Here is a 27,569-nt window from a genome sequence, read left to right on the forward strand (position 1 = left end):
ATTTGAGTATTTTATGACTCTCCTTTATTGGCTTATTTATTTATTATCTATAGCTCTTTGGGGGGGGCGGTTGTTTATAGTAGCTATATGTATCTTTAACTTATCACCGTCTACTTCACATACCCTAGGCTTATAAGAACCTTATAACAGTATACTTCCATTTCCTCCTCTCAGGCTTTGTGCTATAGTGTACATTTTAGTTCTATTCATGGTATAAACCCCATAATATGCTTTCAGTTTTTTTAGCTTTAAAAGCTCAATTCTCCTTTAAAGGGACTTAAAAATAATTTTTAGGAAAAACGCTCTTATATTTAGTCATATGTTTACCATTTTCAAGGCTTTTCATTCCTCTGAAATTCCTTTCCATTTGCTATCATTTTCCTTCTGCCTGGAGTTCTTCCTTTAGCATTTATTGCAGTGCTACACTACTGCTGTTGAATTCTTTCAGCTTTTGTATGTCTAAAAAAAATTTTTTTACTTCATTTTTGAAATATATTTTTGCTGAGTATAGAATTTTAGATTGATAGTTTTTTTTCTTTTAGGACTATAATGATATTGCTCCACTATCTTCTCATTTGCATTTTTCCAACACAAAACCTGTTATCCTTATTTATTAATATTGAAAGTGTATCTTTTAGCTGGCTACTTTTAAGATGATCTCTTTACCACTGGTTTTAAGTACTTTTCTTATGATATGCTTTGGTGTATTATTATGTTTCTTTTTTTGGGGGTTGGTTGAGCTTCTGAGATTTATGGATTTACCATTTTCATCAAATTTAGAAAATGCTTGGCCATTATTTCTTCAAAAAGTTGTTCTGTCTTCCTTCACTCTCTCCACTCATTCTATTAGAACACTTGATATTGTCACGTAGCTAACTGATGATATTTATTTTTTTAAGTCTTATTTTTCCTCGTTTCAATTTGGATATTATCTATTGTTATATCCTCAAATTACTATATTTTTCTTCTATCAGTTTCCAATCTGTTCTTAATATCATCCAGTGTATTTTCCTTATTAGATGTTGTATCTTTCCTCCATCGAAGTTTTATTTGAATCTTATTTATATCTTCCACATCTCTCCTTAACATGGCAATGTTTTCTTCCTTCTTGAATATATGGGGTCTGTAATAGCCAGGTTTTTAAAAATTGTGGTTAAAAACTCATAGCACAAAATTTATCATCTTAACCATTTAAAAATATACACATCAGCCCGGCTGGGCGTGGCTCAGTGGTTGAGCGTCAACCTAGGATCCAGGCGATTGGGGTTCGATTCCTGGTCAGGGCACATGCCCGGGTTGTGGGCTTGATCAATGACTCTGTCATCATTGATGTTTCTATCTCTCTCTCTCCCTTTCCTTTCCACTCTCTGAAATCAATAAAGATATTTAAAAAATAAAATAAAATAAATAAATTTACACATCAATAGTATTAAGTATATTCACATTGTGAAAAAGTTAAGAACTTTTTCACCTTGCAAATCTGAAACTTTTATGCTCATTAAACAACTCTTCTTTTCCCCCTCCTCCCAGATGCTGGCAACTACTTTTCTACTTTCTGTCTCTACAAATTTGAATAAACTAGGTACTACATATAAGTGGAATCATACAGTATTTTTATAATTAGCTTGTTTTACTTAGTATAATGTTCTGAAGATTCATCTATGTTGAAGCATGTGACAGGATTTCCATTAAAGCTGAATAATATTCTATTGTATGTGTATACCACATTTTCTTTGTTCATTCATTCTTTGGTGGACATTTTGGGTTGCTTCTACCTCCTGGCTATTGTGAACATGAATATGCAACTATTCTTCAAGACCAGACTTTTACTTCTTTTGGATATATACCCAAAAGTAGGATTACTGGGTCATATGGTAGTTCTACTTTTGATTTTTTGAGGAATCTCCATACTGCTTTCCATAGTGGTTGCACCACTTCCCTATTCCACCAACAGTGAACAAGGGTTTCAGTTTTTCTACATCATGGCCAACACTTGTTATTTTATTGAGAGTAGTCATCCTAATGGGTTTGAGGGTGATATCTCATTATGATTTTGATTTGCATTTTCTGTTGACTAGTGGTAATGAGCATCTTTTCATATTATTGTTGGACATTTTTACATTATCTTTGGAGAAATTTTTGTTCAAGTCCTTTACCCATTTTTAATTGAGTTATTTGATTTTTTTTGTTAAGTTTTAGGAGTTCTTTGTATATTCTAGATTAACTTCTTATCAGATATATAATTTGCAAATATTTTCTGTCTTTTCACTTTGTTGGTTGTGTCCTTTGATGGACAAAAGTTTTTTAAGTTTGATATAGTCCCATTTGTCTATTTTTGCTTTTGTTGCCCATGTTTTTGGTGTTGTATCCAAGAAATTATTGCCAAGTACAATACCATGAAGTTTTTCCTATAAGTTTTCTTCTAGGAGTTTTATAGTTTTAGGTCTCTAATCCATTTTGAGTTATTTTTGAATACGGTATAAGGGTGCACCTTTATTCTTTTGCATGTGGATATCCAGTTTTCCCAGCACCACTGGTTGATGAGGCTGTCCTTTCCCAATTGAGTGGTTTTGGCATTCTTGTCACTGGACCATATATGTAAGGGTTTATTTTTGGTCTCTATTTTATTTAATCAGTCTATTTGCCTTTATGCCAGTACTACAGTTTTGGTTACTATAGCCTTGTAATATGTTTTGAAATCAGAAAGTGTGAGCCCTCCAACTTTTTTCTTCCTTTTCAAAATTATTTTGGCTATTTGAGGTCCCTCGATATTCCATATAAGTTTTAGGATAGGTTTTTTAATTTCTGCAAAAAATGCCATTGGAATTTTGATAGGGATTGCATTGAATCTGTAGATTGCTTTAGGTAGTGTGGACATTTAAGTAATAATATAAAAATCCATGAACATAGGATTTCTTTTCATTTATTTTGTCTCCTTAATTTCTTTCAGCAATGTTTTGTATATAATAGCTGTTTTAATATCCTTGCTTACTAATCCGATCATCTTTGTCATTTATGAGTCCACTTATAGGAACTGATTTTTAGCCTTATGAATCGTATTTTTCTGTTTCCTTTTGTTTTTGCATGTCTACTAATTTTTGTTTGGATGCCAGACATTGTGAATTTTGTTGTTTGGAGCTGACTTTTCTTTGTATTCTTTTAAATATTTTGAGCTTTGCTCTGGGGCACAATTAAGTTACTTAGAAACAATTTAACCCTCCATGGTTTGCTTTTTAAGTTGTGTTAGGTGAGACCTGAGCATCCTTCAGTACAGGGCTAATTTGGCTTTACTACTGAGACAATACCGTTCTGAATATTCTAGCTATTGCCCATTATTACAGGATTTCTCTACTCTGGCTGTGAACTCTTACCATTCCCGTGTGAACTTTGGTTACTTGTCCTACCTGCTTTTTTCTGGTGGTTCTTTCCCTGGGTGAGGTAGTTTTCCCACATACACATGCAGATCAATACTCAGATGAAGACTTAGGGGGGAGTCCCCTGCCGAGCTCCAGACTCTTCTTTGTGCCACTTTCTCCTCTCTGGTACTTTGCCCTGGGAACTCTGGCTGCCCTAATTTCCCTGAACAATCAAATTAGTCTTCTCAAATTGGGCTTCTCAACCATGCTCTGGTTTTCCCCTCCTAGCATTGTGTCATGGAAAGTCATAGGACTTACTTTCTTGTTTACTCTTTCAGAGATTCTGCTTTGTGTTGCCTGTTTCCAGATGTTGCAAACATTTCACACATTTTGTCCATTTTTTTTAGTTTTTAAGGTGGGAAAATTAAACTGGTACTTCATCATGGCTAGAAGTGGAAGATCTTGTATATTAAATTCTTTTTTTTTTTTTCTTTGTTACTGAAGGATTTTATTTTTTTAATTTATCTTTATCGTTGAAAGTATTACAGATGTCACTTTTTTCCCCCTCTATTGACCCCTTCCACTCCACTCTCACCACCTCCTCAGGCCTTCCCTGCACCATTGTCTGTCCATGGGCTATGCATGTATGCATGTAAGTTCATTGGTTAATCTTTTCTCCCCCCTTCCCTCTGAAATATGTCAATCTGTTGCATGCTTCATTGTCTCTGAATCTTTTTTGTTTGTCCGTTTATTTTGTTCATTAGATTCCACATATAAGTGAGATCATGTGATACTTGTCTTTCTCTGACTGGCTTATTTCACTTAGAAAAAGCTTCTGCACAGCAAAAGAAATCAGCATCAAAATGGAAAGGGAACCCACAATATGGGAGAACATATTTGCCAGTGATACATCTGATATAAAGTACTCATACAACCAACAAAAGGAAAACAAACAACCCAATTTAAAAATGAGCAGAGGATGTAAATAGGCACTTCTTCAAAGAGGACATACAAATGGCCAAGAGACAAATGAAAAAATGCTCATCATCGCTAATTATCAGAGAGATGCAAATTAAAAAGACAGTAAGGTACCACCTCACACCTGCCAGAATGGCTACCATTAATAAATCAACAAACAGCAAGTGCTGGCAAGAATGTGGAGGAAAAGGAACCCTAGTTCACTGCTGGTGGGAATGCAGACTGGTACAACCACTGTGGAAAACAGTATGGAGTTTCCTCAAAAAATTTAAAATTGAACTGCCACTTGATCCCATGATCCCACTCTTAGGAATGTATCCTAAGAATCCTGAAACACTAATCAGAAAGAAGATATGCACCCCTATGCTCATAGCAGTGTTATTTACAATAGCCAAGATCTGGAAACAGCTCAAGTGCCTATCAGTAGATGAATGGATAAAAAAGCAGTGGTATATTTACACAATGGAATACTATGCAGCTGTAAAAAAGAAGGATCTCTTACCCTTTGAGACTGTATATTGAGTTTTAAAGTGGTAATTTAAATAGAAAATACATAAAGTAGTAGTTTTAGTGTATTTTTAAATTAAATACCATGATTTTAGAATGTATACCTTTGCATAGCCAGAACCAAAGTATTCTGTAGTTTGTCTGGCTGAGTGTGTTTTTGTTCATCTTCCTTGACATTCCTGTTTCCCTGGAAACAAAGGTAGGAATGTATGAGGAGTTAAAAGGTAAGCAACTAATTGCATTTTATTCTTTTATATAAAATCCATTTTTCATTGACAGGAAGAGTGAGTGTGAAAAACATGACCTGATTATTACTTGGGGAAATTAATAAGTGTTTATTTCTCTAAGGGTATAATAATTTGTTTCTTATCATTGGAAAATATTGCAACGTTGACTAAAAATTCTGCTATGATCCACTTTGAAACACTAAATGACACTTCAGCACTATTCTTGGGCAGCATTTTAAACAAAAAGTGAGTAATAAGAAACAAAATGCAAGAAAGCATCACTAAGTAGACCACAAAAAGAACACTTGTTTACAGTTTGAGAACTATTTAAAGAAGATGGTGCATCATCTTTTTCAATCTCAGCTGGAAACATGCACATTAGGCAACTTTAAAATTTTTTTTTTTTTTTCCGTCCTTACCTGAGAATATTTTCCCCATTGCTTTTCAGAGAGAGTGGAAGGGAGAAAGAGAGAGAAACATCGATGTGAGAGGGACACATCGATTGTTTGCCTCCCACGTGACCGGGGCAAGGGATTGAGCCTGCAACCGAGGTACATGCCTTTGATCCAAATAGGACCCAGGACCCTTCAGTCCGTGGGTCGATGTTCTAACCACTGAGACAGACCGGCTAGGGCTTAACTCAATTTTTTTGGTACTCTGTGCATGTCTTCAAATAATCAGGAAAGTACTGGATTGACTTCAAGCTTATGAGTAAAATTTTGCTAGTAGCAAATTCACAAATAACAGAATCTGCAAATGATGAAAGTGAACTATATTAGGTAAGAGGTCCAATACATTAAATGAATATTTTGGAATATATTCACATAATTGAATCATATTTATGAATATTAGAATTCCATTTTACCAAAGCTGTAACTATTTGGAAATTGAAAACTAAAACTTGTTTCAAGTCATAATTTTTAACAAAGTTCTGCAGAAACATATTTAAGAGTACAATTCTGCTACTAATTCCAACAGTTGATACCAAAACCAAACAATTCTCCAACAGCAGCTGGGTGTCCTATACAATTCAACTCTATTCTGACACATCACATCTTACAGGTTAAGGGCTTAGTCCCACAAGACTGCTTCCTACCCCCTTCAGATGCCAATCCTATAGATGAGAGGTTCCCACAATCCTTTTCTTGGGTTCCGTTAAAATCTAGAACAGCTCACAGAACTCAGAGAAACATTTTACTTACTAGATTACCAGTTTATTACAAAAGGATATAACTCAGGACAGTCGGATGGAAGAGATACATAGGGCAAGGTATGTGGGAAGGGTGGAGTTTCCATGCCACTCTCCTGGAATCATTTGCCAACCTGGAACCTTCCAAACCTTGTCCTTTCGGGTTCTTATGTATACCTTTGCTGTAGTTTCAATTGCATGTTGTAAGGGACTGAAGTTAGATGCCTGTGTTTAATCTAACATTTTTTTTCCTGGTAGTTTGAAATATTTAAATAATAAATTACTCTTTATATAATTAAGTAAGTTGAACACCATTGCTTGGATGTTCTCACAGTTTAATTTCCTGTAATGATCTGGGCTTAGAAGAATCCTAAGTAACTTGTCAAATAGGTCAGGACAAGGAGAAAATTATTTTCCATAGAGGAGATATCACCATAACTAGAGAGCAAGCATGAGAGTATATGGTATACTTAGGATTGGATATGTAAATGGATGGCATATTGGAGAGGGTAGGCATGAGGTTGTGTGTGGAAGAAGGCAGAGATGATGGATACTGTTGATTGTAAAGGCAATCTATGATCAGGTTGTAAAAGAAGGGTTTTGTATACCGTGCTGATTAAACTCTTTTCTTAGGCAGTGGGAAATAATTAGAGATTTTTGAGGAGAGAAACATGGTGAGGTCAGTATTTTAGAAAGATAAATGTTGAAAGTAAAGAAATGATTAAAGACTACTAAGAGTAGTCCTGGTAATAGATGAGATGGTCTTGTACCAAGTCAGTGGTGGTGGTTTTGGGAAGTATGACAAGTAGACTATTAATATATTCCATCATATTTATTGAGTGCTTCCTATGTGCCAGGTATAGAATTGGTGGTGGTGGGAAAGGGAAAGAGACGAGATGGATTATAGGATTCATTGCTTGAGTAGCAAATTGAGTAGATAGTAAAAGTAAATTTGAGGAGGGAAAATGAATCTAATTTTTTTCTCTCTGAGGTAGTTATAACAGTTTCACAGAAAAGCTTTATCTATGGCCCTATATATTCTGTTTAGTATCTTGAATTTATGAAAAGAATTGAAACTGGTCTCCCATCTGGTTGAAATAACAGAAGTAAAGTGCAAGTGCTGGTGCTCAAAAGAATGCATTTGCTACTTAATAAATAGTGAAAAACATAAATGTAGGGATTTATAAGTAAAAATGAAGTAGGATCACAGAATTTTCCTTCACTAAAACAATATGAAAGAAGGAAAAGTAGGTGACAGAGGAGAGAGCAAAAAGTGAAATAGAAGTGGACAAAAAAGGGGTATGTACAACTGTATGCCAAATACTTCAAAAAGTGGAGGCCAGGGAAAGAATGAGCAGATACAGGGTGTATATAACAAGGCTGTAATTCCAGCCCCACATCCCAGAAGCCAGATTAAGGAAAAATTTGGCCTACAAAACATTAAACTCTCCCTTCTCCCATTTCCTGCATCTTCAGGTTATAGAAAAATAGATTAAAATCAGTTCTTAAACTGACGTGTGTGTGTGTCTGTATCTGTGTCTGTGTCTGCACATGTATGCACATAAATACAAATGGTTCCAGCTAAGGTGAGAAGGGTGTTGAGGTTGTCAGGAAGAACATTTTGGATATCAGAATAAGTAGGAGCTCAGTTTAGTACTTCCCATGTTAAACATGATCAAGATTTTTTTTTAATGGCATGGCAACTTTTACAAATATGCCACAGGAGAAAAATGAATAACCATGAAAAGACTATCCTACATAAGAATAACTTGTATTCCTGGAATAGAGACACCAAAAAATGGGACAGATAGAGTATTCAGAAATATAATACAGACATTTCTGAAATAAAAAGTACATTTGTTGGTTGCAAGGCACTAAATACCAGGAAAAAACCACACCTGTGAAATGATTAAAATGGACTGTACCCTAGTAGTTACTAACTTAGAAATTAAGGAGAGAATTATTTTGGCATCCTGACCGAAAAGAGAGCATGACCTATATGAGGGGCTGGTTTGAGGGGGTGGTAATATAGCCAGCAACAAACTTCTCAGTTATGGTTAATTCCAGAAGACAGTATAACAATGCTTACAAAGTTTTGATGGGAAAAAATGTGAACCAAAAGTATTATGTGTGGAGGATGTCAATGTAAGAATGTCCAGACCTATAGAATCAATTTATAAGCGTTTATTTGAGCCAAACTGAGGACGTGCCAAGAAGCAAGATTTCAGAGGACTGGGAAATGCTTCAGAGAATGGCAGTTTTGTAATTTTATGCATTTGGAATCAAAGGAGTGATTAAGGAAGGTTACATGAAAACCCTTGGTGTGGTAGATTAAGGAAGCAGGAGAAGGCAAGGTGGCGAAATCACTATGATTGGATAAAAAGTAAAATGAAAAGATACATCTTTTACATTGGTGGGTATATTTAACATTTACATTAAATAGGGATGGTGAGTAGGCAATAAGATCATGTGTTCCTATAAGGTGGTATTGACTCACCTCCAAGGGGTCTGGAAAAGAACATTATTCTTACATTTCAAAGGTATGTTATTTTATTTATTTATTTATTTTTAAAATATATCTTTATTGATTTCAGAGAGAGGAAGGGAGAGGGAGAGAGAGAGATAGAAACATCAATGATGAGAGAGTCATTGATCAACTGCAGCCCGCAACCCGGGCATGTGCCCTGACTGGGAATCGAACCCTGATCGCCTGGATCCTAGGTCGATGCTTAACCGCTGAGCCACGCCCTGCCAGGCCGTATGTTATTTTAGATCCGTAAGAACAATGGGTAGGGCATGCTTAAGGCAAAGGTTAACCTTTTACTAAAGAAAATTGTAGGCCTGGTAGGTGACTGCCCACCATGACCTGTGCAGTTAGGAATTTATGATCAGATCATTCTTTGAGCTTACTTTGGGGTCACTGAGCTTGTCAGGCTTGACATGTCGCCCCCTGAAGTTGTCAGATTTACTACATAGCCCTTTTCACAGGGAGGAGGAAACTTGCCTCTACCTTCAAGATTCTTTCAGGACCTAATAAATAAACCTGAGACAGATTAGCAAAAGAAAATGACCAAATTTAATTACATACATATGTATGGGCACCCCGAGCACATGAGAGATTCAAAGACAGAAAGGTAAAAATGAGGTATATATGACATTCTGAGCCAAGGGTCACCTTGGGACTTCAGAGGGGAGGAAGGTAATTGCAGGAAGGTGAGATGAGCAGTTGTTCAGTAATTGAAAGTTCGCCCTGCCAAATAGATATGTCATAGTCTTCTAGGTAGGTAAGGGGAGGCAGAAGTTTCTCTTGAGCCCACAGGGTCTTGGTTGACTAGCTCAAAACAGTCTGCATACCACAGAGGCACATTTTGGGGGTTCACGTGTTCTGAACGCCTACATATACTCAGAAGCCTCAGGTTTGGTTTGGCTGTTAATAACAATGACTAAAACTAGAAAGATTTATAGCCTTGGATATGAGAAGTAATGAGGTAGGCAGACCAGAACTGGGATGGTGAATTCACCTGGCTTCTGCTCTCAGTGTCACTGTCCATGGTGGCTGCTGGAGCTTCAACCACTAAAACAGCATTCCAGGGAGCAGGAAATGGGAAGATAAGAACAAAAGGGCTTTCTTCAGCTGAATCAGATTTTTTTCAGGGACCTAACTAGAAGTTCTATCTAATGCTTCTGTTTGTACCTGGACAAGAATATGGTCACAGCCACTCTTGGCTGCAAGAAAAGATAGGAAAAGTCTTTCTTTTGGGCAAAAATTTTTGCAAAAGGAAGAGGACGATAAAGTCAGTGTATTAGCAATCTCTGGTTATTTTTTTATGCATGTCCTCTTTATCAACAATTTTTTCTTCTCATTCCGTTCTGACTTCTCATCTACTGCATTGAAATTGTTCGTGCCAGGGTCATTTCTAAACCTCTTTTTTGTTAAATCCAATGATCTCTTAGCAGCTTACTTAATCCTTTGTGAAAGACTCTTCTCTCTTGGATTCTGTGACATTACATCACCATTCTTTCTACTTATATTCCACTTCCTCTGAGTAGTAATAGACTTGGGGCTCGACCCTTTTCTTCTTTAATTATACTATTTTTAGGTGACATAAATCAGTCACATGATTTTATTGAAGTGATCTGTCAGAGTCACAGATCTTAAATAAATGTTCATCAGGGCAGGGGCCTTGTTTTTTGTTCATTGTTGTATCATCAGTGCCTAGAACAGTAAATGTTCACAAATAAATATTTTTATTAAATGATCAGCTACTGCCTGCAATGTCCTTAAAGTAATGCTTTTCAAATTTTATTTATAGCATTTTGATGAGGTATAGTTAGCAATTTTTAATCTGTAAGTAAAATCCTTTTGAAGATTTATTAAAGTCTTAAGCCATTTGAATATTATTTAGTGAATTGTTTTGATAAAGAGTACCTGGAACACTTATTTAGTTAATATTTCTATTAGAAGCCAGTAATAACATACACATATTTGGGAGGAGCCTGATTGGTTGATGGTAAAATCTTTTTGTAAGTAAATAAGAAAGATAAACCATTTAAATGGACTGTATGCCATTGATTTTTCTACAAGGCACAACAGTCAAATAAAATAAGAAGCACTTACCAAATATACTTAAGTTTGGTGTTGAATACTCAAAAGGACCCTTTAAGTATTTTTTTAAAGACCCCAAATGCTCAAGGAGTAGTAGAGATTTTGGAGTACTGGCTAAATTTAAGAAACCCTAAAATTTAAAAGTTGCTTTAAAGGACATAAAGGGTGGGTTGGTTGTACCCATCAGGAAGTTCTACAGTGGACTTTGTAGGTAGTATTAAGATTATAACTCTAGGGATTCTGTTAGATTTCACAATAGCACAGATTTTTTTGTAAATACAGGATGCCTATAATTCTTAGATTAGGTGTTATCCCCTAGCCCAGAATACACAGACTTGGGTGTACTGGTTCCATGAAGGAAAATAAAAATTACACATATTCCTTTTATGAACTGATATAATAGAAAGTATATATCTCTGCTGATTAGACCTCATTTTTCATTTCATTTTTCTATCCTAAGATTGAAAACAACTTTAAACAAATAGTATATGGTATTTATTCTTCACAGCATTTCCGTGAAGTAATATCCTCATTCCACATGAAGAATTAAGACCTTTCCAAGAAAATATAACTATTGCTAGGTTACAAGATTAGAAAGTCGCAGCCCTGGAACTAGTACAGTAGTTCCCCACCCCCTTATTCACGATTTAAGTTGCCGTGTTTTCACTTACCCTGGGTCAACTGCTGTCTGAAAATATTAAGTGGAAAATTTCAGAAGTAAACAATTCATAAGTTTTAAATTTCTCATCATTTGGGGTAGCATGATGAATCTCTCATAACATCAAGCTGCATTCAGGGGGATGTAAATTATCCCTTTGTCCAACATGTCCAAAGTCCCGGCCTATTAGTCAGTTAGTAGACATCTCAGTTATCAGATCAACTATCCTGGTATCACAGTGCCCATATTAAAGGTACCCTTATATTACTAAGTAATGGCCACAAAGCCATGCACTTAATTTTTATTGTAGTATAATGTTATAATTGTTCTATTTTATTATTACTGTTTTTTAATCTTACAGTGCCTAATTTATAAATTAAATTTTATGATAGATATGTATGTATGTATAGGAAAAAAAAACTAAGGTTCAGTACTATCTGGTTTCAGGCATTCACTGGGGTTTTGGAACATATCTTCTGCAGATAAGGAAGGACTACTTATGAGAGTTTCACCTTTTTTCTAGCTTCATTATCAATATGAAAAATTTTATTTGAACCTCAGCATTTACTACCTTCTTAAGGGCAAAACAGCTTTGTTGCCAGTTTCTGAAATCTAAAAATTGCTAATTTTAGCTGTGGAGGAGGCAACTGAATTATATTTAACTTTAGCATTTAGGAATGGAGTTAGACTAGACTTGGCTGGTGTAACCTTAACTCCTTTTCATTGTACTTTTTAGGTCTGCAAATCGTTATATATTGATTGATTGAGTCATATGTCATTAAATAAGCCATGTTTATAATACTTCACAATATTTTTGTACCTTTTAGTACTAGGAAAGAGTACGGTGTCTGTGTTTATGCTCATGTTGGGGTAGTGCAGGAGTTGGACTGGTAGAATTCTCAATTCTGGTCTTTAAATTCATTCATCTGTGATGGTGCTTTCATTGGCAGCTTTTTATTTGGTTTGTAACTGTTTAATACAGTTGACCCTTGTACAACTTGGCTTTGAAATGTGTTAGTCCAATTATACACAGATTTTTTTCAATAAATATACAGTTGGCACTCCATGTCCCCAGGTTTCACATTACAGATTCAACCAACTGCAGCGCTAAGACAGTATTATTATTTTTTAATCCTCACCCAAGGGCATGCTTAGAGAGAGGAAGGGAGAAAGAATCATCAGTGTGGGAGAGAAACGTCGATTGGTGCCTTCCACACATACCCTGACGGGGAATCGAATCATCAACCGTTCGGTGCACAGGACTAAGCTCAACCAACTGAGCCACTTGGGCTGAGCTAAGTATTTTTGATCAGCTTTTGAGAATCTGAAGATACGCAGAGTCAACTGTATGCATTGTTCCATGCCATTTTATGTAAGGGACTTGAGCATATGCAGATTTTGGTATCTGTGGGGATCCTGGAACCAATTCTTCCTCCCCACAGATACAGAGGGACTACTGAAGTTTTGGAGCAGTCAAAAGTTATAGGTGGATTTTCAACAGCAGGGTTGGGCTCCCCTAACTCCCATGTTGTTCAAGGGTCAGCAGTATATACAAAAAGCTGTAGGATAATGCAGAGATAATAAAGACATTGAATTGCTCTTTAAGAATCTATGGATGGGATGAGGGCATATATAGACAAGTTCACAAAAGTCTGTTCAAAACAGAATATAAGTGTAATGGGAACACAGAACAGGATGAGAAATCTTTAGTGGAGAATTTTGTGGAGAAAGTGGAATTTAGGAAGCCTTCTTGAAATCAGCCTTGTTTTGGAAAAAGAAATGTTCATTTTGGCACAGAGGTGGAAAAGTGTAGGAAATGGGCTATGGATGAAACTTAAGACATATGAGAAGATGGTGAGAAATAATGTTGGGTAAGTAGGTCAGGGTGAGATTTTAGAGGGCCTAAATATAATTCTGAAGGGTAGAATCTAGTATGATTCTAAGGGCAGTCGGGAGTGATATAAAGGCTGTTGAAGAGGATAACAACTAGTTGAGGCCTGAGGAGATTTACATAAACCACCTTTTAATAACAACATGTTTTCTATTTTGTCGTAACAGCTTCTGCTATGTTAAATTCCACATATATAACACTTATTTAACTAGTATTAATGTTTTTGGGAGTAATAGTAAAGGAACTCAGAAGAACTCCTGTACATTATTAATATTGTTATTTGGTTAAGTTTTATTGAATTATGGAATGTTTGACAAGGTGGTATTGGTGAGAAATTGAGTCCAAGAGAACTCAGTAACTTACTAAAAAGGACATAGCTAGGACATAGCTAGAACTTAATTCTCCTGATGCTTAGTCATTTTTTTCCCCTCTGCTCTACTTCCTCTACTGCATATTATAATTTACTGGGCGCTTAGTGAGAAACAAAGGGAGAAAGATGCCCCTTTTTTCCCTTAAGAGTGTTTACATATACTCAAATAACATGTATGGCTATTTGCTTTGCATTTTCCTAGGGAAACTAAGAAAACAGTCTCATTCACAACTGCTTAAAAAAAAATAATCTAGGAATACATTTAACCAAATTGTAAAGACCTGTACATGGAAAATTATAAGATACTGAAGAAAGATATCTAAGACAAATAAGTGGAAACATATACCGTGGTCATGGATACAAAGAATGAAAATCATTAAAATGTCCAGGAGAGATTAAAGATGGCAATGGACTGAGTGGACGCTACACTGACACTCTCCTGGACCAAACTGGAATTACAACTAAAATACAGAAAAACCATCCTGAATAATGAACTGAAATTAAGACAAGCTGGAGAGCACCCTCATAACCAAGGAGGAAAAGTGGAGACTACCTAGAGACTGGTAGGAAGTGTGGAGGCGTGAGAGGGCTGGCCAGGCTCCCACAGGCAACAGCTCAAGGTCCAAAGGGATATCTCAGCTGTGGGGGGTTCCCACTGAGGACCTGGGAGCTGGGAGCTTAAACCCCAAGCTGGGCTTCCCAGCCAAGAGCACCAGAACTGAGAAAGGTTCCCACATAACATCTGGCTGTGAAAAGCAGCAGGGTTTCTGTCTGCTAGGGAGAAACAGCTGGAAATGCAGGGACCCTCTTAAAGAGCCAATGCACAAAGTTTTGTGTGCAGCCATTCACCTTGGGCTGCAGCAGAGGGAGAGCAGAGTGTACTAGAGCTGTGTGAAGAGAATCTAGGGTTGTGGGCTCTGGAGATAGAGCTCAGAGGGCACCCCTCTGGATTCCTGTGCTGAGTAATTCCCCGATATTGCAGAGGACATCTTTCACAGGCAGACATTTACCTTCCAAGCAGCTTTTGCCTGAGGGGGAAGCAATTGCCCCACCCTGCTGGAAAACCTCTCCCCCTTACTCAGAATATGACCACTCAGGTATATTTCTCTTGTTTTTCCAAGCTAGCTATGCCGTATTTTAGCTGTAAATCCAGTCTCTGCCTGGAACCAAGGGTGCTCTGCTTCTTGTTATAGTACAGATATCTTCCCTCTCTACAGTATATTTTCTGATATACAAGTATCTCCTTGGGTAAGGGAAACAAAAGAAAAATGGAACTACATCAAACTAAAAAAGTTTTTGAACCAGAAAGGAAACCATCAACAAAATGGAAAGACAACCCACTGAATGGGAGAACATTTGTCAGTGATATATCTGGTAAGGGATTAATATACAAAATTTATAAAGAATTTATAAAACTCAACACAAAAAATCAAACAATTCAATTAAAAAATAGGCATTGGACCTGAATAGATACTTCTCCAGAGAGGACATACAGATGGCCAATACACACGTGAAAAATTGTCAACCTCACTAATCATCATAGAAATGCAAATTAAAACCACAATGAGATATCACCTCACACCTGTCAGAATGGCTATCATTTTAAAACCAAAAAACAAGTGCCAGTGAGGAGGACATGGAGAAAAGGATACCCTAGTGCACTGTTGGTCTGAATGTAGATTGGTGCAGCCATTGTGGAAAGCAGTATGGAGTTACCTCAAAAAATTAAAGATGGAACTGCCTTACGACTCAGCATTTCTGCTTCTGGTAATGTATCTGAAGAAACCCAAAACACTAATTCAAAAGGATATATGCACCCCTTTGTTCACTGCAGCGTTTTTTAAAGAGCCAAGATTTGGAAGCAGTCCATGTGTCCATCAGTATATGAGTGGATAAAAAAGCTGTGGGTCATTTACATGATGGAATACTACTTAGCCCTAAAAAAGAAGGACATCTTACCCTTTGTGACAGCATGGATGGACCTGGAGAGCATTATGCTAAATGAAATAAGCTAGTCAGAGAAAGATAAGTACTATATGATTTCACTCATATATGGAATCTAGTGAACAAAATAAACTAACAAGCAAAATAGAAACAGACTCATAGATAGACGATAGAGAGAAGAGGTGTTGTGGAGCTGAGTGGAAAAGGTGAAGGGATTAAGAAAAGAAAAATCCAAAAATACTGAGACATAGACAACAGTATGGTGATTACGAGAGGGAAGGGAGTGTGGGAGATAGAAGAGGGTATGGGGGGATAAATGGTGACAGAAGGAGACTTGACTCGGGTGGTGAGCATGCAATACAATATACAGATGATGTATAGAACTGTACACTTGAAACCTATATAAACTTATTAACCAATGTCACCTGAATAAATTCAAGAAAATACCCCCCCCAATTATTCATAATCATTCTCACACAAAGTAAGAGAGAGAAATACCTCAGAGTAACTATAGTAAGATTGAAATGTTATGTCTGCAGTTAACTCTGTGGTTTTATTATTGGGTTATTTTTATATCTTAATACCCATCCGTCAGATTCATTGATTGAAAAAGATTAAGATTCTGTATTCAAGATAGCCAGTAATCTTTCTATGCTACTTTTTTCTCTGTAAATTAACTTTAATATCATAATTTAGCATTAAAAGTTATATAACATGAACTAACATAATAGAGACTATAAACCTGTATTCCTGGACTGTCACAATCAAAGAAAGGATTTAGAAATAATCTTTATTCATAAAATTATTTGTTTACTTATTGCTTTTTGTTTTTTATACTCATTGAAATTTGTCTTTGAGTACACTTTGTCAAATGTCTGATTCAGAAATCTGTCTCAGCATGCTGTAAAACCTGTTTTAAAAATAGATATGAGCCACTTGGTGTCACAGAAGTGTTGTTGACACAATGGAAAAACTATTAAATGAGTTTGCAGAGCAAACTTTACCATTACTAAAGAAGGTGTGTGTTTTAAAATAAAATTGAATTTTTCCTTCTCTAAATCCAAATAAATATAATTGAAACATTTTAAAGCATTTTATATACCTAGTGTACTGTTATAGTTGATTTTTGAAAGTTATTTCTAAGTGTAGGTTGGTGTAAACAAAAGTATATAAAAAATTCTTTCAGATCATTTTATTTGAAGTTGGCAACGTTTTCCTCACTTCCATTGAAGCTTTAAAAAAATTGTTAGTATTTACTTGTGACCATTTAAGTATTCCTTAAATATATTAAAAATCTCATACATTTAATAGATTAGGTTAATAAAATATCCTTTCACATTTTGCATATGAGTGCATATCATTTACTCTTCTGAGGTGTTGTAAAAGGGTCTTTATTTTGGTAGATAATCTGGAATAACCCTAAAAATTGGGTAAAGTGAAAGGCGGAGTAAAGTGATAAGTTGATATTGTCATACTTTTTATACCATTTGTTTTTTAGTTTGTTTTTGGCGAGGGTGGGGCAAGGAGTTAGGTAAGAGAGGGTTATAATCAGTTTGGAAAATATACACGATTGTCTTGGCAAACAAATACCGGGGTGGGCAAATGTATACACAAAATACATTAGGAATACACAAAATACAGAGCTTATTCTTGTATTATTATTTATTTGAATTTTCCATACTAGCAACTGTAAACCTACTTTTGCCTACCCATATAATGGAGGTGTAATATTGTACTGAATATTCTCCTAGCAGAATCAGTGGAGCAAACCTATAGAATGAAATTTGGTTAAAGCCAATTGAATCACCCCCAGAAGACTCCAGGACAGAAAAAACAAAATGGGACACTATAGTCAGTAAGAGAAGGCTTCCACACAAAACCCTGGTGAGAGAAATGGAGGTAGCCATATCTGGCTGAGAAACTTCACTGGAGGTGACCTTTGAAATCTAAATAATCCATGTGTATGTAGTTGAGAATTGACATTGTGATTTTATGATAATCAGGTAGCTATTTTTATTTTAAAGGTCAACAAAAAGTGATTGCATGTATTCCTTCTCTAAACTTTTTCATGTTTTAAAAAGGGAATATAAATACTTGCCATTTCCTGGATTGCATAATATTATAATAAAAATAATTGTAACCTACTCTGTGTATTGGGCTGTGGTAGGCATTTCATGTATAGTATCTTATCAGTCACAAAGCCCCTATAAGGATGTTAAACAAAAAGTTTTAACTTCCACGGCTGAAATTCTTTTTAAAAGAGTTTATTAGGCCATTGGCAGCAAAAAACAAAAAGAAGACTGGCTTGAGCATGGAGCCTAAATCACTACCAGCATGCCTAGGTAGGAAAGACATTTCCTGTCAGTCATCCTGGGGTTTTACAAGAGTTTTTATACAAGTAGGGGGAAGCCATTTGAAAGAATTTATGTTAACTATAGACAGAGAGGATGGGGAAAATGGGGCTAGTTCTAGGATAGGTGCAGCAGAGCCTGCAAGGAAGTATCCTGTCCGCTCCTGTGGATTAGTTGTGGACAGCAGATTGGAAAGTTCATGTGTAAATAAAAAAATGGAGACTCCTGGGGTTCTGTTGTGCCTGGCTCTTTTCTTTTGGATAATTGCAGAAATAGCCACCTGGAAATTTATCCTGAATTCCAACAGATATACAGGAATGTGAGCAGTCTTTTATCAGAGTTGGTCCACAGCTATTAACAGGCTGACTTTTCTGGCACTTTCTCTCATTGTTCAGCAGCTATAAGTTTAATTTAGAACATCTCAGATTTTTTTTTCTTGTCAAGGGATGGGTAGATACAGTTTTTCCTACTGTACAAGTAAAAGAAACTGACCTCCAAGAGATTAAGTCCATTATTACACACTAGATAGAAGAAGACTATCTGAATCCAGGTCTTTTGGCTCTGCTCCTCCTATAACATGCATTTCAGCAATTTCAAAGCATAGTTTGCTTGAATTTGATCAGTTAAAGATAGAATTAGGTCTGCCTGGTGTGCCTCAGTTGGCTGAGTGTCATCCCATGCACCAGTTCTATTCCAGGTCAGGGCACATGCCCAGGTTGTGGGTTCAATCCCCAGTAGGGGGTGTGCAGGAGGCTGCCAATTAAGATGTTTCTATCTGTCCCTCTCCCTTCCTCTCTCTGAAATCAATAAAAACATTTTTTGGTAAAGATGGAATCAGTGTCTTAGGTAAGGTAATAAAATAATCTGATCTATAGCACTGTCAAAAATATAGGCATTAAGTAAATTCTACCTTAAGTTTTAGAGGTTGATCATCTGAACATTTTAACTTGCTGATAATAATGATTACATTTGAATCCTGATATATGCCCAAGAATGATAAATAAACCTCTGATATTTTGTTGACTCTGGGCAAATTGTGGTAGAATCTCTCCAGTTGCAGATCTGCATGCGCTAGGATCAGCTCAGCTGGGTGCTTTATTTCCAGGTTTTCCCTGACATCTGGTGTCCTTGAATGATCCTGGCCTGTAATGAGTTCTGGGGCAAGTGTCTGTGTTTGAACCTGTTTAGGCTTATTTATTTATTTTTTTAAATATATTTTTTATTGATTTCACCTAGAGGAAAGGAGAGGGAGAGAGAGAGAAACATCAATGATGAGTCATTGATCGGCTGCAGCCCACAACTCGGGCATGTGCCCTGACTGGGAATCGAACCCTGATTGCCTGGATCCTAGGTCGATGCCCAACCGCTGAACCACGCCTGGCCGGGCGAGGCTTATTCTTAACACCATACTAGAGGTGCTCTCCATCCAGCTTGGTCTTACAGCTAGAAAAGTATTACTGGAATCAGTTTGGAATTAATTCTGTGAAAACTGTTTTTAGACAAACTCAAAAAAGATGCATATAAAATGGTCTGTGGTAAATTTCTAAATATTAGCAAACTGTGGTATCTGGGAAGTCCTTCATATTAATTATTCCTATGTAATTAATATTGGCTTAGTATTTAATATAAATTAGTTAGGTTTCTTCAATTTGATTCTTGTTCAATTCTATGTTTACTGAGTATCAGGGAAAATGAAATATGATTATAAATTTTGGCATCTCTATCAACAGTACTTTTAGCAACAGTAATTGACATTAGTTCCTAGATAGAAGCTCAGCAAAACTCATGTTACTGAGTGAATTCCTATCATATATGAATTTATAAATGAAAAATTTCCGGTATAACCTAGGAAATTCTGAAATTTATTTAAAAAGCTAATTAAAAAAAACCCAATTCAACTATTTTGTAAGAAAATTCAAGTGTTATATTCACATAGAAAGATCCTCCTTTTATTATGGCAACTGATTTTGTTTACTTAAGAGAACCTGTTGCTAAAATAGTAATGAGGAAGGGTGTAATATAAGTGTAGTCATACACCCTTTGCTGTACAAGTAACCAGAGTGCTAGATATGCATGTTGCTCAGTTTCCTTTTGGAAGGTGGAAGTAAAGTCATTTGTATGTTTTTCTCTCTTGAACAGCTTAAAATGACGAATGTGTGATTTCAGTGGAATAAATGGCGTCCAAAGTAACTGATGCTATAGTCTGGTATCAAAAAAAAGTAAGTTGATAATCAAAGCTTTTAACCTTTTAAATGTTTTTATTCTAAAATTGCTTGTGTGTGTGTGTGTGTGTGTGCGCGCGCGCACACACACACTATGGATTTATGTCAAATATTACCTAAAATAATGACAAATAGACTTCAAGTCTTTTGAATGGAAAGGGGAATAATATATTGGTTTTCCTTGTGCCAATTTTACTTCTCAATAAATTAGAAGGATGATGCCTAAAAATATTTTTTCTCCAGTTTTTAATCCACATTTTCAAAGTAGCTAGATTATTTATTTTCAGTTATAATGTCCAGGATTGTGAATATAATTAGCATTTTATAAAGGCATTAAATTTTTTCTTGTATTTCTTTTCAAAGAAAACTAGGTTAGCAGAGCCATTATAAAATTGTGTTAACTGTTTTATAGAAGAGGAACTATAGCTTTGATCTTTTTATTATAAGTTACAGCTCAACAGATGAATCTTTTCAGTAAAATAAACCTTTGGAGGATTTTATTTTCCGAACTGAAATATTACATTGTTTATTTAGATGTTTTAGGATTATTGTTGTAACTACTTAACTAGCTGTGTCATCCTATACATTTCAAAATATGCTTTACCAATGTAATGTTTTCTTTATAAAGTTCAAGAAAATAAATGCCTTTTTGAAAATAGTGTACTGTTTACTCCTGAAGAATGTTTACACTCCTTAAAATGTATATTGGTATATGTAGTATCTTAGATTTTAGGTGTATGTAGTGAATTATGTTTATTTTCACATTTTAAAACATTTTTCATTCCTATTCTTCAGGTCCCTATTAACAAAATATATTTAAAGCTTTTCATGTGTGTGGGAAGATAAGATAATTTTAAAATTTAGTTGAGTTGGAAATAAGTGGTGGTTAGAACACTTTAAAGATTAGTCAAATCTAAGGATACTGCCTATTTTTGGATGTGTAATTTCTTTTCTGGGTAAAACATACCGGAGATATACAGTATCACATTTTTCATATAAAGCACTAAATTGGAAGTACTAAATGGAAGTGTTGATCATACTGTTAATTCATTCTTTTGTGGTTCTATTTTAGTGTCATCTTTACTTTTAAACTTCCAATCGATTTAAAAGAAAACTGAATTAAAGAAAATTAAAACAAAAACTTTTTGTTTGCTACATAGATCTTTGAAAGCTTTTCTCTTAATTTCTACTTATGAGAGTTGGTAATGTTTATTAAACATTTTACCTATTTGGCTTTTTTATGTTAAACATTTTAGACGTTACTGAAGATCATTTGTAGAACGTACTAGCATGACTGACTCTTCTTGGGATCCGAGGGGTTTGAAATATTATATAAGTTAGCACAGTGACACCCTTATCTGAGGGTTATTTACCTAGCAGCTTTGGATGTGTGCAACCAAAATATTCTCCAGAGCAAATATAACAGATGTCACAATTTATATCTAGCAAATGTAATCACACATTTTATGTTAGTCACCAGAATCATTAACTAGATTTGATTCCTCTATATTTTTTCTTTTTCTTTAAAATTTAATTTTCTTGAAGAAATGTGAATACTTTGAAAAGATTAACTAATGTTTCAAGGCTTACTGGTGGGGGGGAAGCAGCCTCCAGTGCTCCCTCTGCCTGTCCTTACCCGATCTCTGAGTTCTGCTCCCCAGGGACAAACATTTTAAATTTTTTATAACTCAGTGGTTCTCAAACCAAGTTCTACTTCTCATTACTAGTAGGGATTTGGGGAGTGTGGGTTGAAAATGTGGGATGCGAAGTTTTGGTTTTCATAATTACTTTTGAGGGAGTACTAACATGCAATTCAGTAAACAAGAGTTGGCAAACTTTGTCTTATAAAGGGCCAGATAGTAAATATTTTAGGCTTTCTGGGCAGTAAGATCTCTGTGGCAACTACTCACTAATGTCATAGTGCAAAAACAGCCACAGACAACACGTAAATGAATGAAATGAATGGGCATGGCTGTGTTCCAATAAAACAATTTACAACAATAGGCAATGGGCTAGTTTGGCCCACGGCTTTCAGTTTGCTGACTTGTGCTCTAAGATAACCCCATATAACAAAGAATTACCCTACTCAAAATGCATTAGTGCTCTGTTGAATAACACTGTTTGGGGTTATTTAATGGTATTTTCTTTGTTTTTAAACATATTTACCTTGCCTTTACTTGATTATTTTATTGTAGATGTTATTTGTTGATTTTCAACTGTATGATAAAGATTTAGCTTTTTTATGAGCTCACCTCAAACCCTCCCCACTCCCCCCATCCTCCAAGTGACTATAAATTGTTGTTAAATCAGTATTCAGGGCTTATGTTTGTATATGCATTGTTTAGAGCTGTGTCATGTAATGTACTATAATATTTCTTGTCTATGCAACTTTTCCCCCCTTTTGTTTGGCTTTTCTAATTCTCCAAAATCTGTTGGAATTGTAAAACTCCTTTTGTTGCAGTCAGTCACATTCAGGTATTCTATCAGTTTCTTTTTTTCTTTCTTGGGAATGGCCCTCTTAGAACTCTCTGTCCTCCTGCTCTGTTCTGGATGAATTGTTCTGAAGTTATACCTCTCATCTGCCATCTCGATATTCTTTTTATCATCATCCTGAGACTTCCCTTCTCTGTATTTAGGTCATACAGATATGTTTTTCTCTTAAATATATGTTTACAAAAAAAGTCTTTTTAGAGTTGTTTATGTTTCAGTGAAAAGAGGCTTAAGTACCAAAAGTGATACTTGCTGATTATTTGACTATGGGAAAATAATTTCATTTTTTTGAGTCTCACATCTCTACATTAACTAGATAATCGTTCTCAGTCTCTTTTCAATCATGTATCTCTTTGAAATTGTGATGAAATTTTTTTAATTTCCAGGATCTTATTTCCAGAAAAATGTATTTAACGTACACTTAAACAGAATTTCACATCTGATTTAAACCCTAGATGAAGAAGTCCTGATTAGATGATTTTAAAAGTTTTAATATTTTGACATTCTTTGATTTTTGTTAAGTAGTATCCAGCTTATACTAAGAGGTATTGCTATAGATAAAAATCAAGAAATGTTCACACTGATTTTCTTGAATATTTGTTTGTTTGGTTGTAACTCACTTTGAGAGTCATCTTTCCTACTTGAAAATGGTAACATTTTCATATTTTTGTTTTGAGTACTGAACACTAGCTAGCCCAAATACCATTACTTGATTTGTGGACTGTTGTAAAACTGAGCTCTAAAATTAGATGTGAAATTCCCAGGAGAAAATAAATACGACCAAATTGTTTTAAAGTATTAAAATATATGTAGAAGATTTAATTACTTATCAGGTACCTTTTAATAAATTATTCTCTACATAGTTTGTTTTGATTTTGAGGTTTTTAAAGTTCTTTAATATCTCATTTTAAACTTCATTTTGTACTTGTCATCATCCATAGTCAAGAATAATTTGAATGTTCTTTTGAAACATTCAGTCATTAATTCAGAGGAACAATTAATGCCTTAAAAATGGTGACAGGAGAAACCAGAATAGTTTTGATTAATATTGGGCTATTGAATGGTTTTTTTGTAACACAGTACTCTGCTGTCATCTTTCTAGTTTTTTGTTCCTGGAGAAAGGGGATTATTTATTTTTTACAGGTTCAAAAATAATTGACACACTAAGTATTCCTTTAAAAAAAGGAATGACCCCCTAGGATTCTGTTGTAAATATGGAGGTGAAATTATGAGAGAATGAAGTTGTATTTTCAGAAGATTATATTAGAAAAAGGTGACCCATAATAACCCCCAAATTTTAAAGGAAAGAAAAGCACTAGTAACGCTATATGGAGATAGTAAAATAGTGAACTTAGCTTATAGAACTGAGGAAGAACTGTATGATATAGATCTTGATCATTGCCTTTATGGAGTCAGTAGCCAGCAAGAAAACTTCAATAAATATGTTTAATGGCTTCTAAATATGAGCTAACAGTGGGGTTTATTTAGTAATATAAATGAGAAACTAGCCTGAATAACTTGAAATTGACCGATAACTGCTGTCACCTATTACTAGTTGGGACCTTTAAATTCTCTCCCTTTTTAGTAAAGTTTAGTTGTGCATATGTGCTTGTATGTATGCATGTCTGTGTGTACACTAAGTGCATAAGTAGGGTATTTCAAAGTGATAACTTGCCCAGGGCCATACAGATGATTAAGAAGTATTAAATCTCAGCTTTCCAACTCCAAAAACAGCTGTTATTTACACTTAAGATTTTCCTTTCTTTTGCAGTTAAGACAGACTATCTTAACAAAATGAGGACATATATTGGCTTTCAAACTAAACCATGCAAAGTGGTGAATCGCAACACCGGAACACCATCAAGTGTTTCTATCTGCCTCTTTTCCCTCCCCTGCTTTCCTAGAGTTGGCTTATTTCCTCCTACCACAGAAAACTTTCCCCATGTTGTGGAAACATGCCCCGAGGCACCTCTCCAGGCTCTTATTCATAGCTTTGTAAGAAGAAAGGATTTGTGGAGGAATGGAATAAAGTGGATTTCTCATACAAAACTATTCTTGACATTTTTCCCTGTTGGAAGAAATGTTTGCCTTGGAATTCATTATCCTCCCTAGAGCCTTGTGGCCAGGGAGTATTTACCTAATGTGTCAGAGGCAGTGAATCCTGATTAGTCTTAAGTCAATCATGGACTTCTATTTCCTGGCTTAGAAAGGGTACCTGTATTTCAATTCTAGCTAATGAAACATGAAGGCATCTAAGAAAGTCATCTCTTAAAAAGAGACCCAACAATAATAATAATAATAATAATAATAGCAGAAGTTATATAACATTTATTATGTGCATTTTCTAAGAGCTTTACGCATATTAAGTAATTTAACAAAGGTAAATGAATGAAATGAGAGGATCTGTTTCCTGTCTCTAGACATTGGTGGATGAGGCTCTGCTGCTTGAAGCTGTTGTTGTCAACTTGCTCTCATGAGTGGAGCTTGAGAGCAAGCTGAAGATGGCAGAGTTCAAAGATGGAAAGAGCCTCAGTTTTTCAGGACATTTTGAGACATGAAATTAATTAACTCTTGTGTGTTTTTTTGGTTTTTTACCTAGTCTAGAGATCTTGTCAGCTACACCATGAGTTATAGAATTTCACTTTTTGAATGAGCAGTACCTGTACTTAACTGAGATAGCAGATTAAACTCCCATGGGTAAAGGAAATGGAAAATAGGAAAAAAAAATACCTTGTACTATTCCTTAGCAGTATCCTTCTGGGCTGCTACACAGTAATGTTTATAGACTCCAGGCAGATATATATTCAGTACTCCTGAATATAAAAGTACTGGGTTCACAAAAACAATATCAGAAAATTCTTTTTCTATTTTCAAGGTTTTTGAGACATATTTTCACCATGTTTAGATACTGTGAATACATAAATACCCAAATGCTTAGTATTTATTTTGTTTCCTCTTTAGAAGTTGAGTATTTGATAATAGAAGTTTTCATTTTTGTTTTGCAAATACTTTAGTTTGTCAGGACTAGGAATTTCTGCATAGTACTTAAATTCTTTGAAATACTGCAGTTTTATTTGCTTATGACTTTTTTCTTTGATAAATGGAATAGTTATCTCATTAAAAGAAAACCTTTATTTGCCTATAGCAGTTGCTAGATACAGTGCCTAAAAATTAAAGCAGGTGTTTACACAGGTATAAGGAGAACCAAAAAACAATATTATTTGAATAGAGTTGAAAATCTTTAATGGAAAACTTATTCCTGTTGGGAGTTGGGAAGAAAAAAACTTTATGACATACTACTGAAAAACTAGTTTTTAACCTTTTTCATTTTCTTTCTTTCTTTTTTTTAAATATATCTTTATTGATTTCAGAGAGAAGAAGGGAGAGGGAGAGAGAGATAGAAACATTAGTGATGAGAGAGTCATTGATTGGCTGCCTCCTGCACACCCCCGACTGGGGATCGAGCCCGCAACCTGGGCCTGTACCCTGACCGGGAAACTCTTGGATCCTAGGTCGATGCTCAACCACTGAGCCATTCATTTTCTGATGAATAGATTTCAAATAGAAATGTTAGTCAAGGATATAATGTTTGCCAGTTATATTCCAAATATCTTACAGTCAGTCTATCTTTAACCATGGTAACAGACTTGGTGGTAAAGTAAGTTGATAGGTTGCCATTGGCAGCCTAAAATTAGGCCAATGTATCAACTTTGAAAGACCTGAGAGTGTCTAAAACACTGGTGTTAACCTGCTGTATTTTTATAGCTCCACAAAGAGTGACATTTATAAATTCTATGCAGCAGGGTAACTTAGAAGCTAAATTGTTCTTTGCCAGTGACCCATAGAGTTTATTCAAATAAAAATTGTTAATACAATACCAAGGATTGATTCACAAGAATTAAATGTTGGAGAAGGTATACAGCCTAAAAATTTCCCATTTGAATTTTTGCCCCAAATTAATATCCTTATTAGGACATATTATACCTGGTCATTTAAAGAGAACTCTTGTTTAGTTTGCTTTCTGTTTTTGGTGCCCTCTCCTCCCCATGATGGGTTTAGAATGATAAGGAGTTCTGGCTTGCTTGGTTTGTGGAGAGGTAGGTTGGTGTGTAGCTCTAAACAGGTAAAACACAGTATATAAAGAGAAAGTTAGTAAAGTGGCCTTACTAAATTTATTCTTTTAGAGCTTTGGGGAATCAGAAGAATGATATCATATTTTTTCAATCTCAAAATGGTAGACAGCACGATATATTTTAAATCACTGTTTATGGTCACTGTAACATTTTGTTTTGTTGTTTATTTTTATTTACTGGTATAAAACTAGGGAAAATTGCTAGGTGAAACCTTATTACATCGACTTCATATAGGAAAAATTCAATACATTTTGTTTTGGCAATATAGTTTAACTTTTAGGATTATAGATTTATTACCAAGACGTTCTCTCTATGAAAAATAATGTCCTGGTAGAATTTGTACCCGTCAACATTTAAATAGCATTTATGATGGACCTTCTGTGTATCAGGCACTGAGTACTTGTCTTAAAACAAGTCCCAGTGATGCAAACAAATAACTATTATACTTTATGGGAAGTGGGAACTCACATAAAGTTTCATCTAAATTTATTCTTCCAGTCACCATCTGTTACTATTAACTCCTAAATATTGCTCAGATTTGCTGTGATATCCCTTCATTATTTCTTCATTCTTGTTCCAATTAAATATATTCTCCTCACAGCCATCAGAGTGATTTAGCATAAATAAAATTTGACCTTGATACTTAA

The 27,569-nt window shown here is 35.2% G+C and overlaps 1 protein-coding gene across 2 annotated transcripts in view; it reads left to right on the forward strand.

Annotated features, from left to right (window-relative positions):
* Positions 1–27,569, forward strand: part of PHTF2 (putative homeodomain transcription factor 2) — a 131,076-nt gene that overhangs the window by 7,575 nt on the left and 95,932 nt on the right. For both annotated transcript variants that reach the window (XM_016219584.2, XM_016219585.2), the window contains exon 2: positions 20,217–20,296. In XM_016219584.2, the coding sequence (XP_016075070.1) occupies positions 20,252–20,296 (45 nt within the window). In that variant the 5' untranslated portion in view covers positions 20,217–20,251. The remainder of the gene's footprint in view (positions 1–20,216; positions 20,297–27,569) is intronic.

This window comes from Miniopterus natalensis, chromosome 10, assembly GCF_054644295.1.
Source record: "Miniopterus natalensis isolate mMinNat1 chromosome 10, mMinNat1.hap1, whole genome shotgun sequence".
NCBI classification, from domain to species: domain Eukaryota; kingdom Metazoa; phylum Chordata; class Mammalia; order Chiroptera; family Miniopteridae; genus Miniopterus; species Miniopterus natalensis.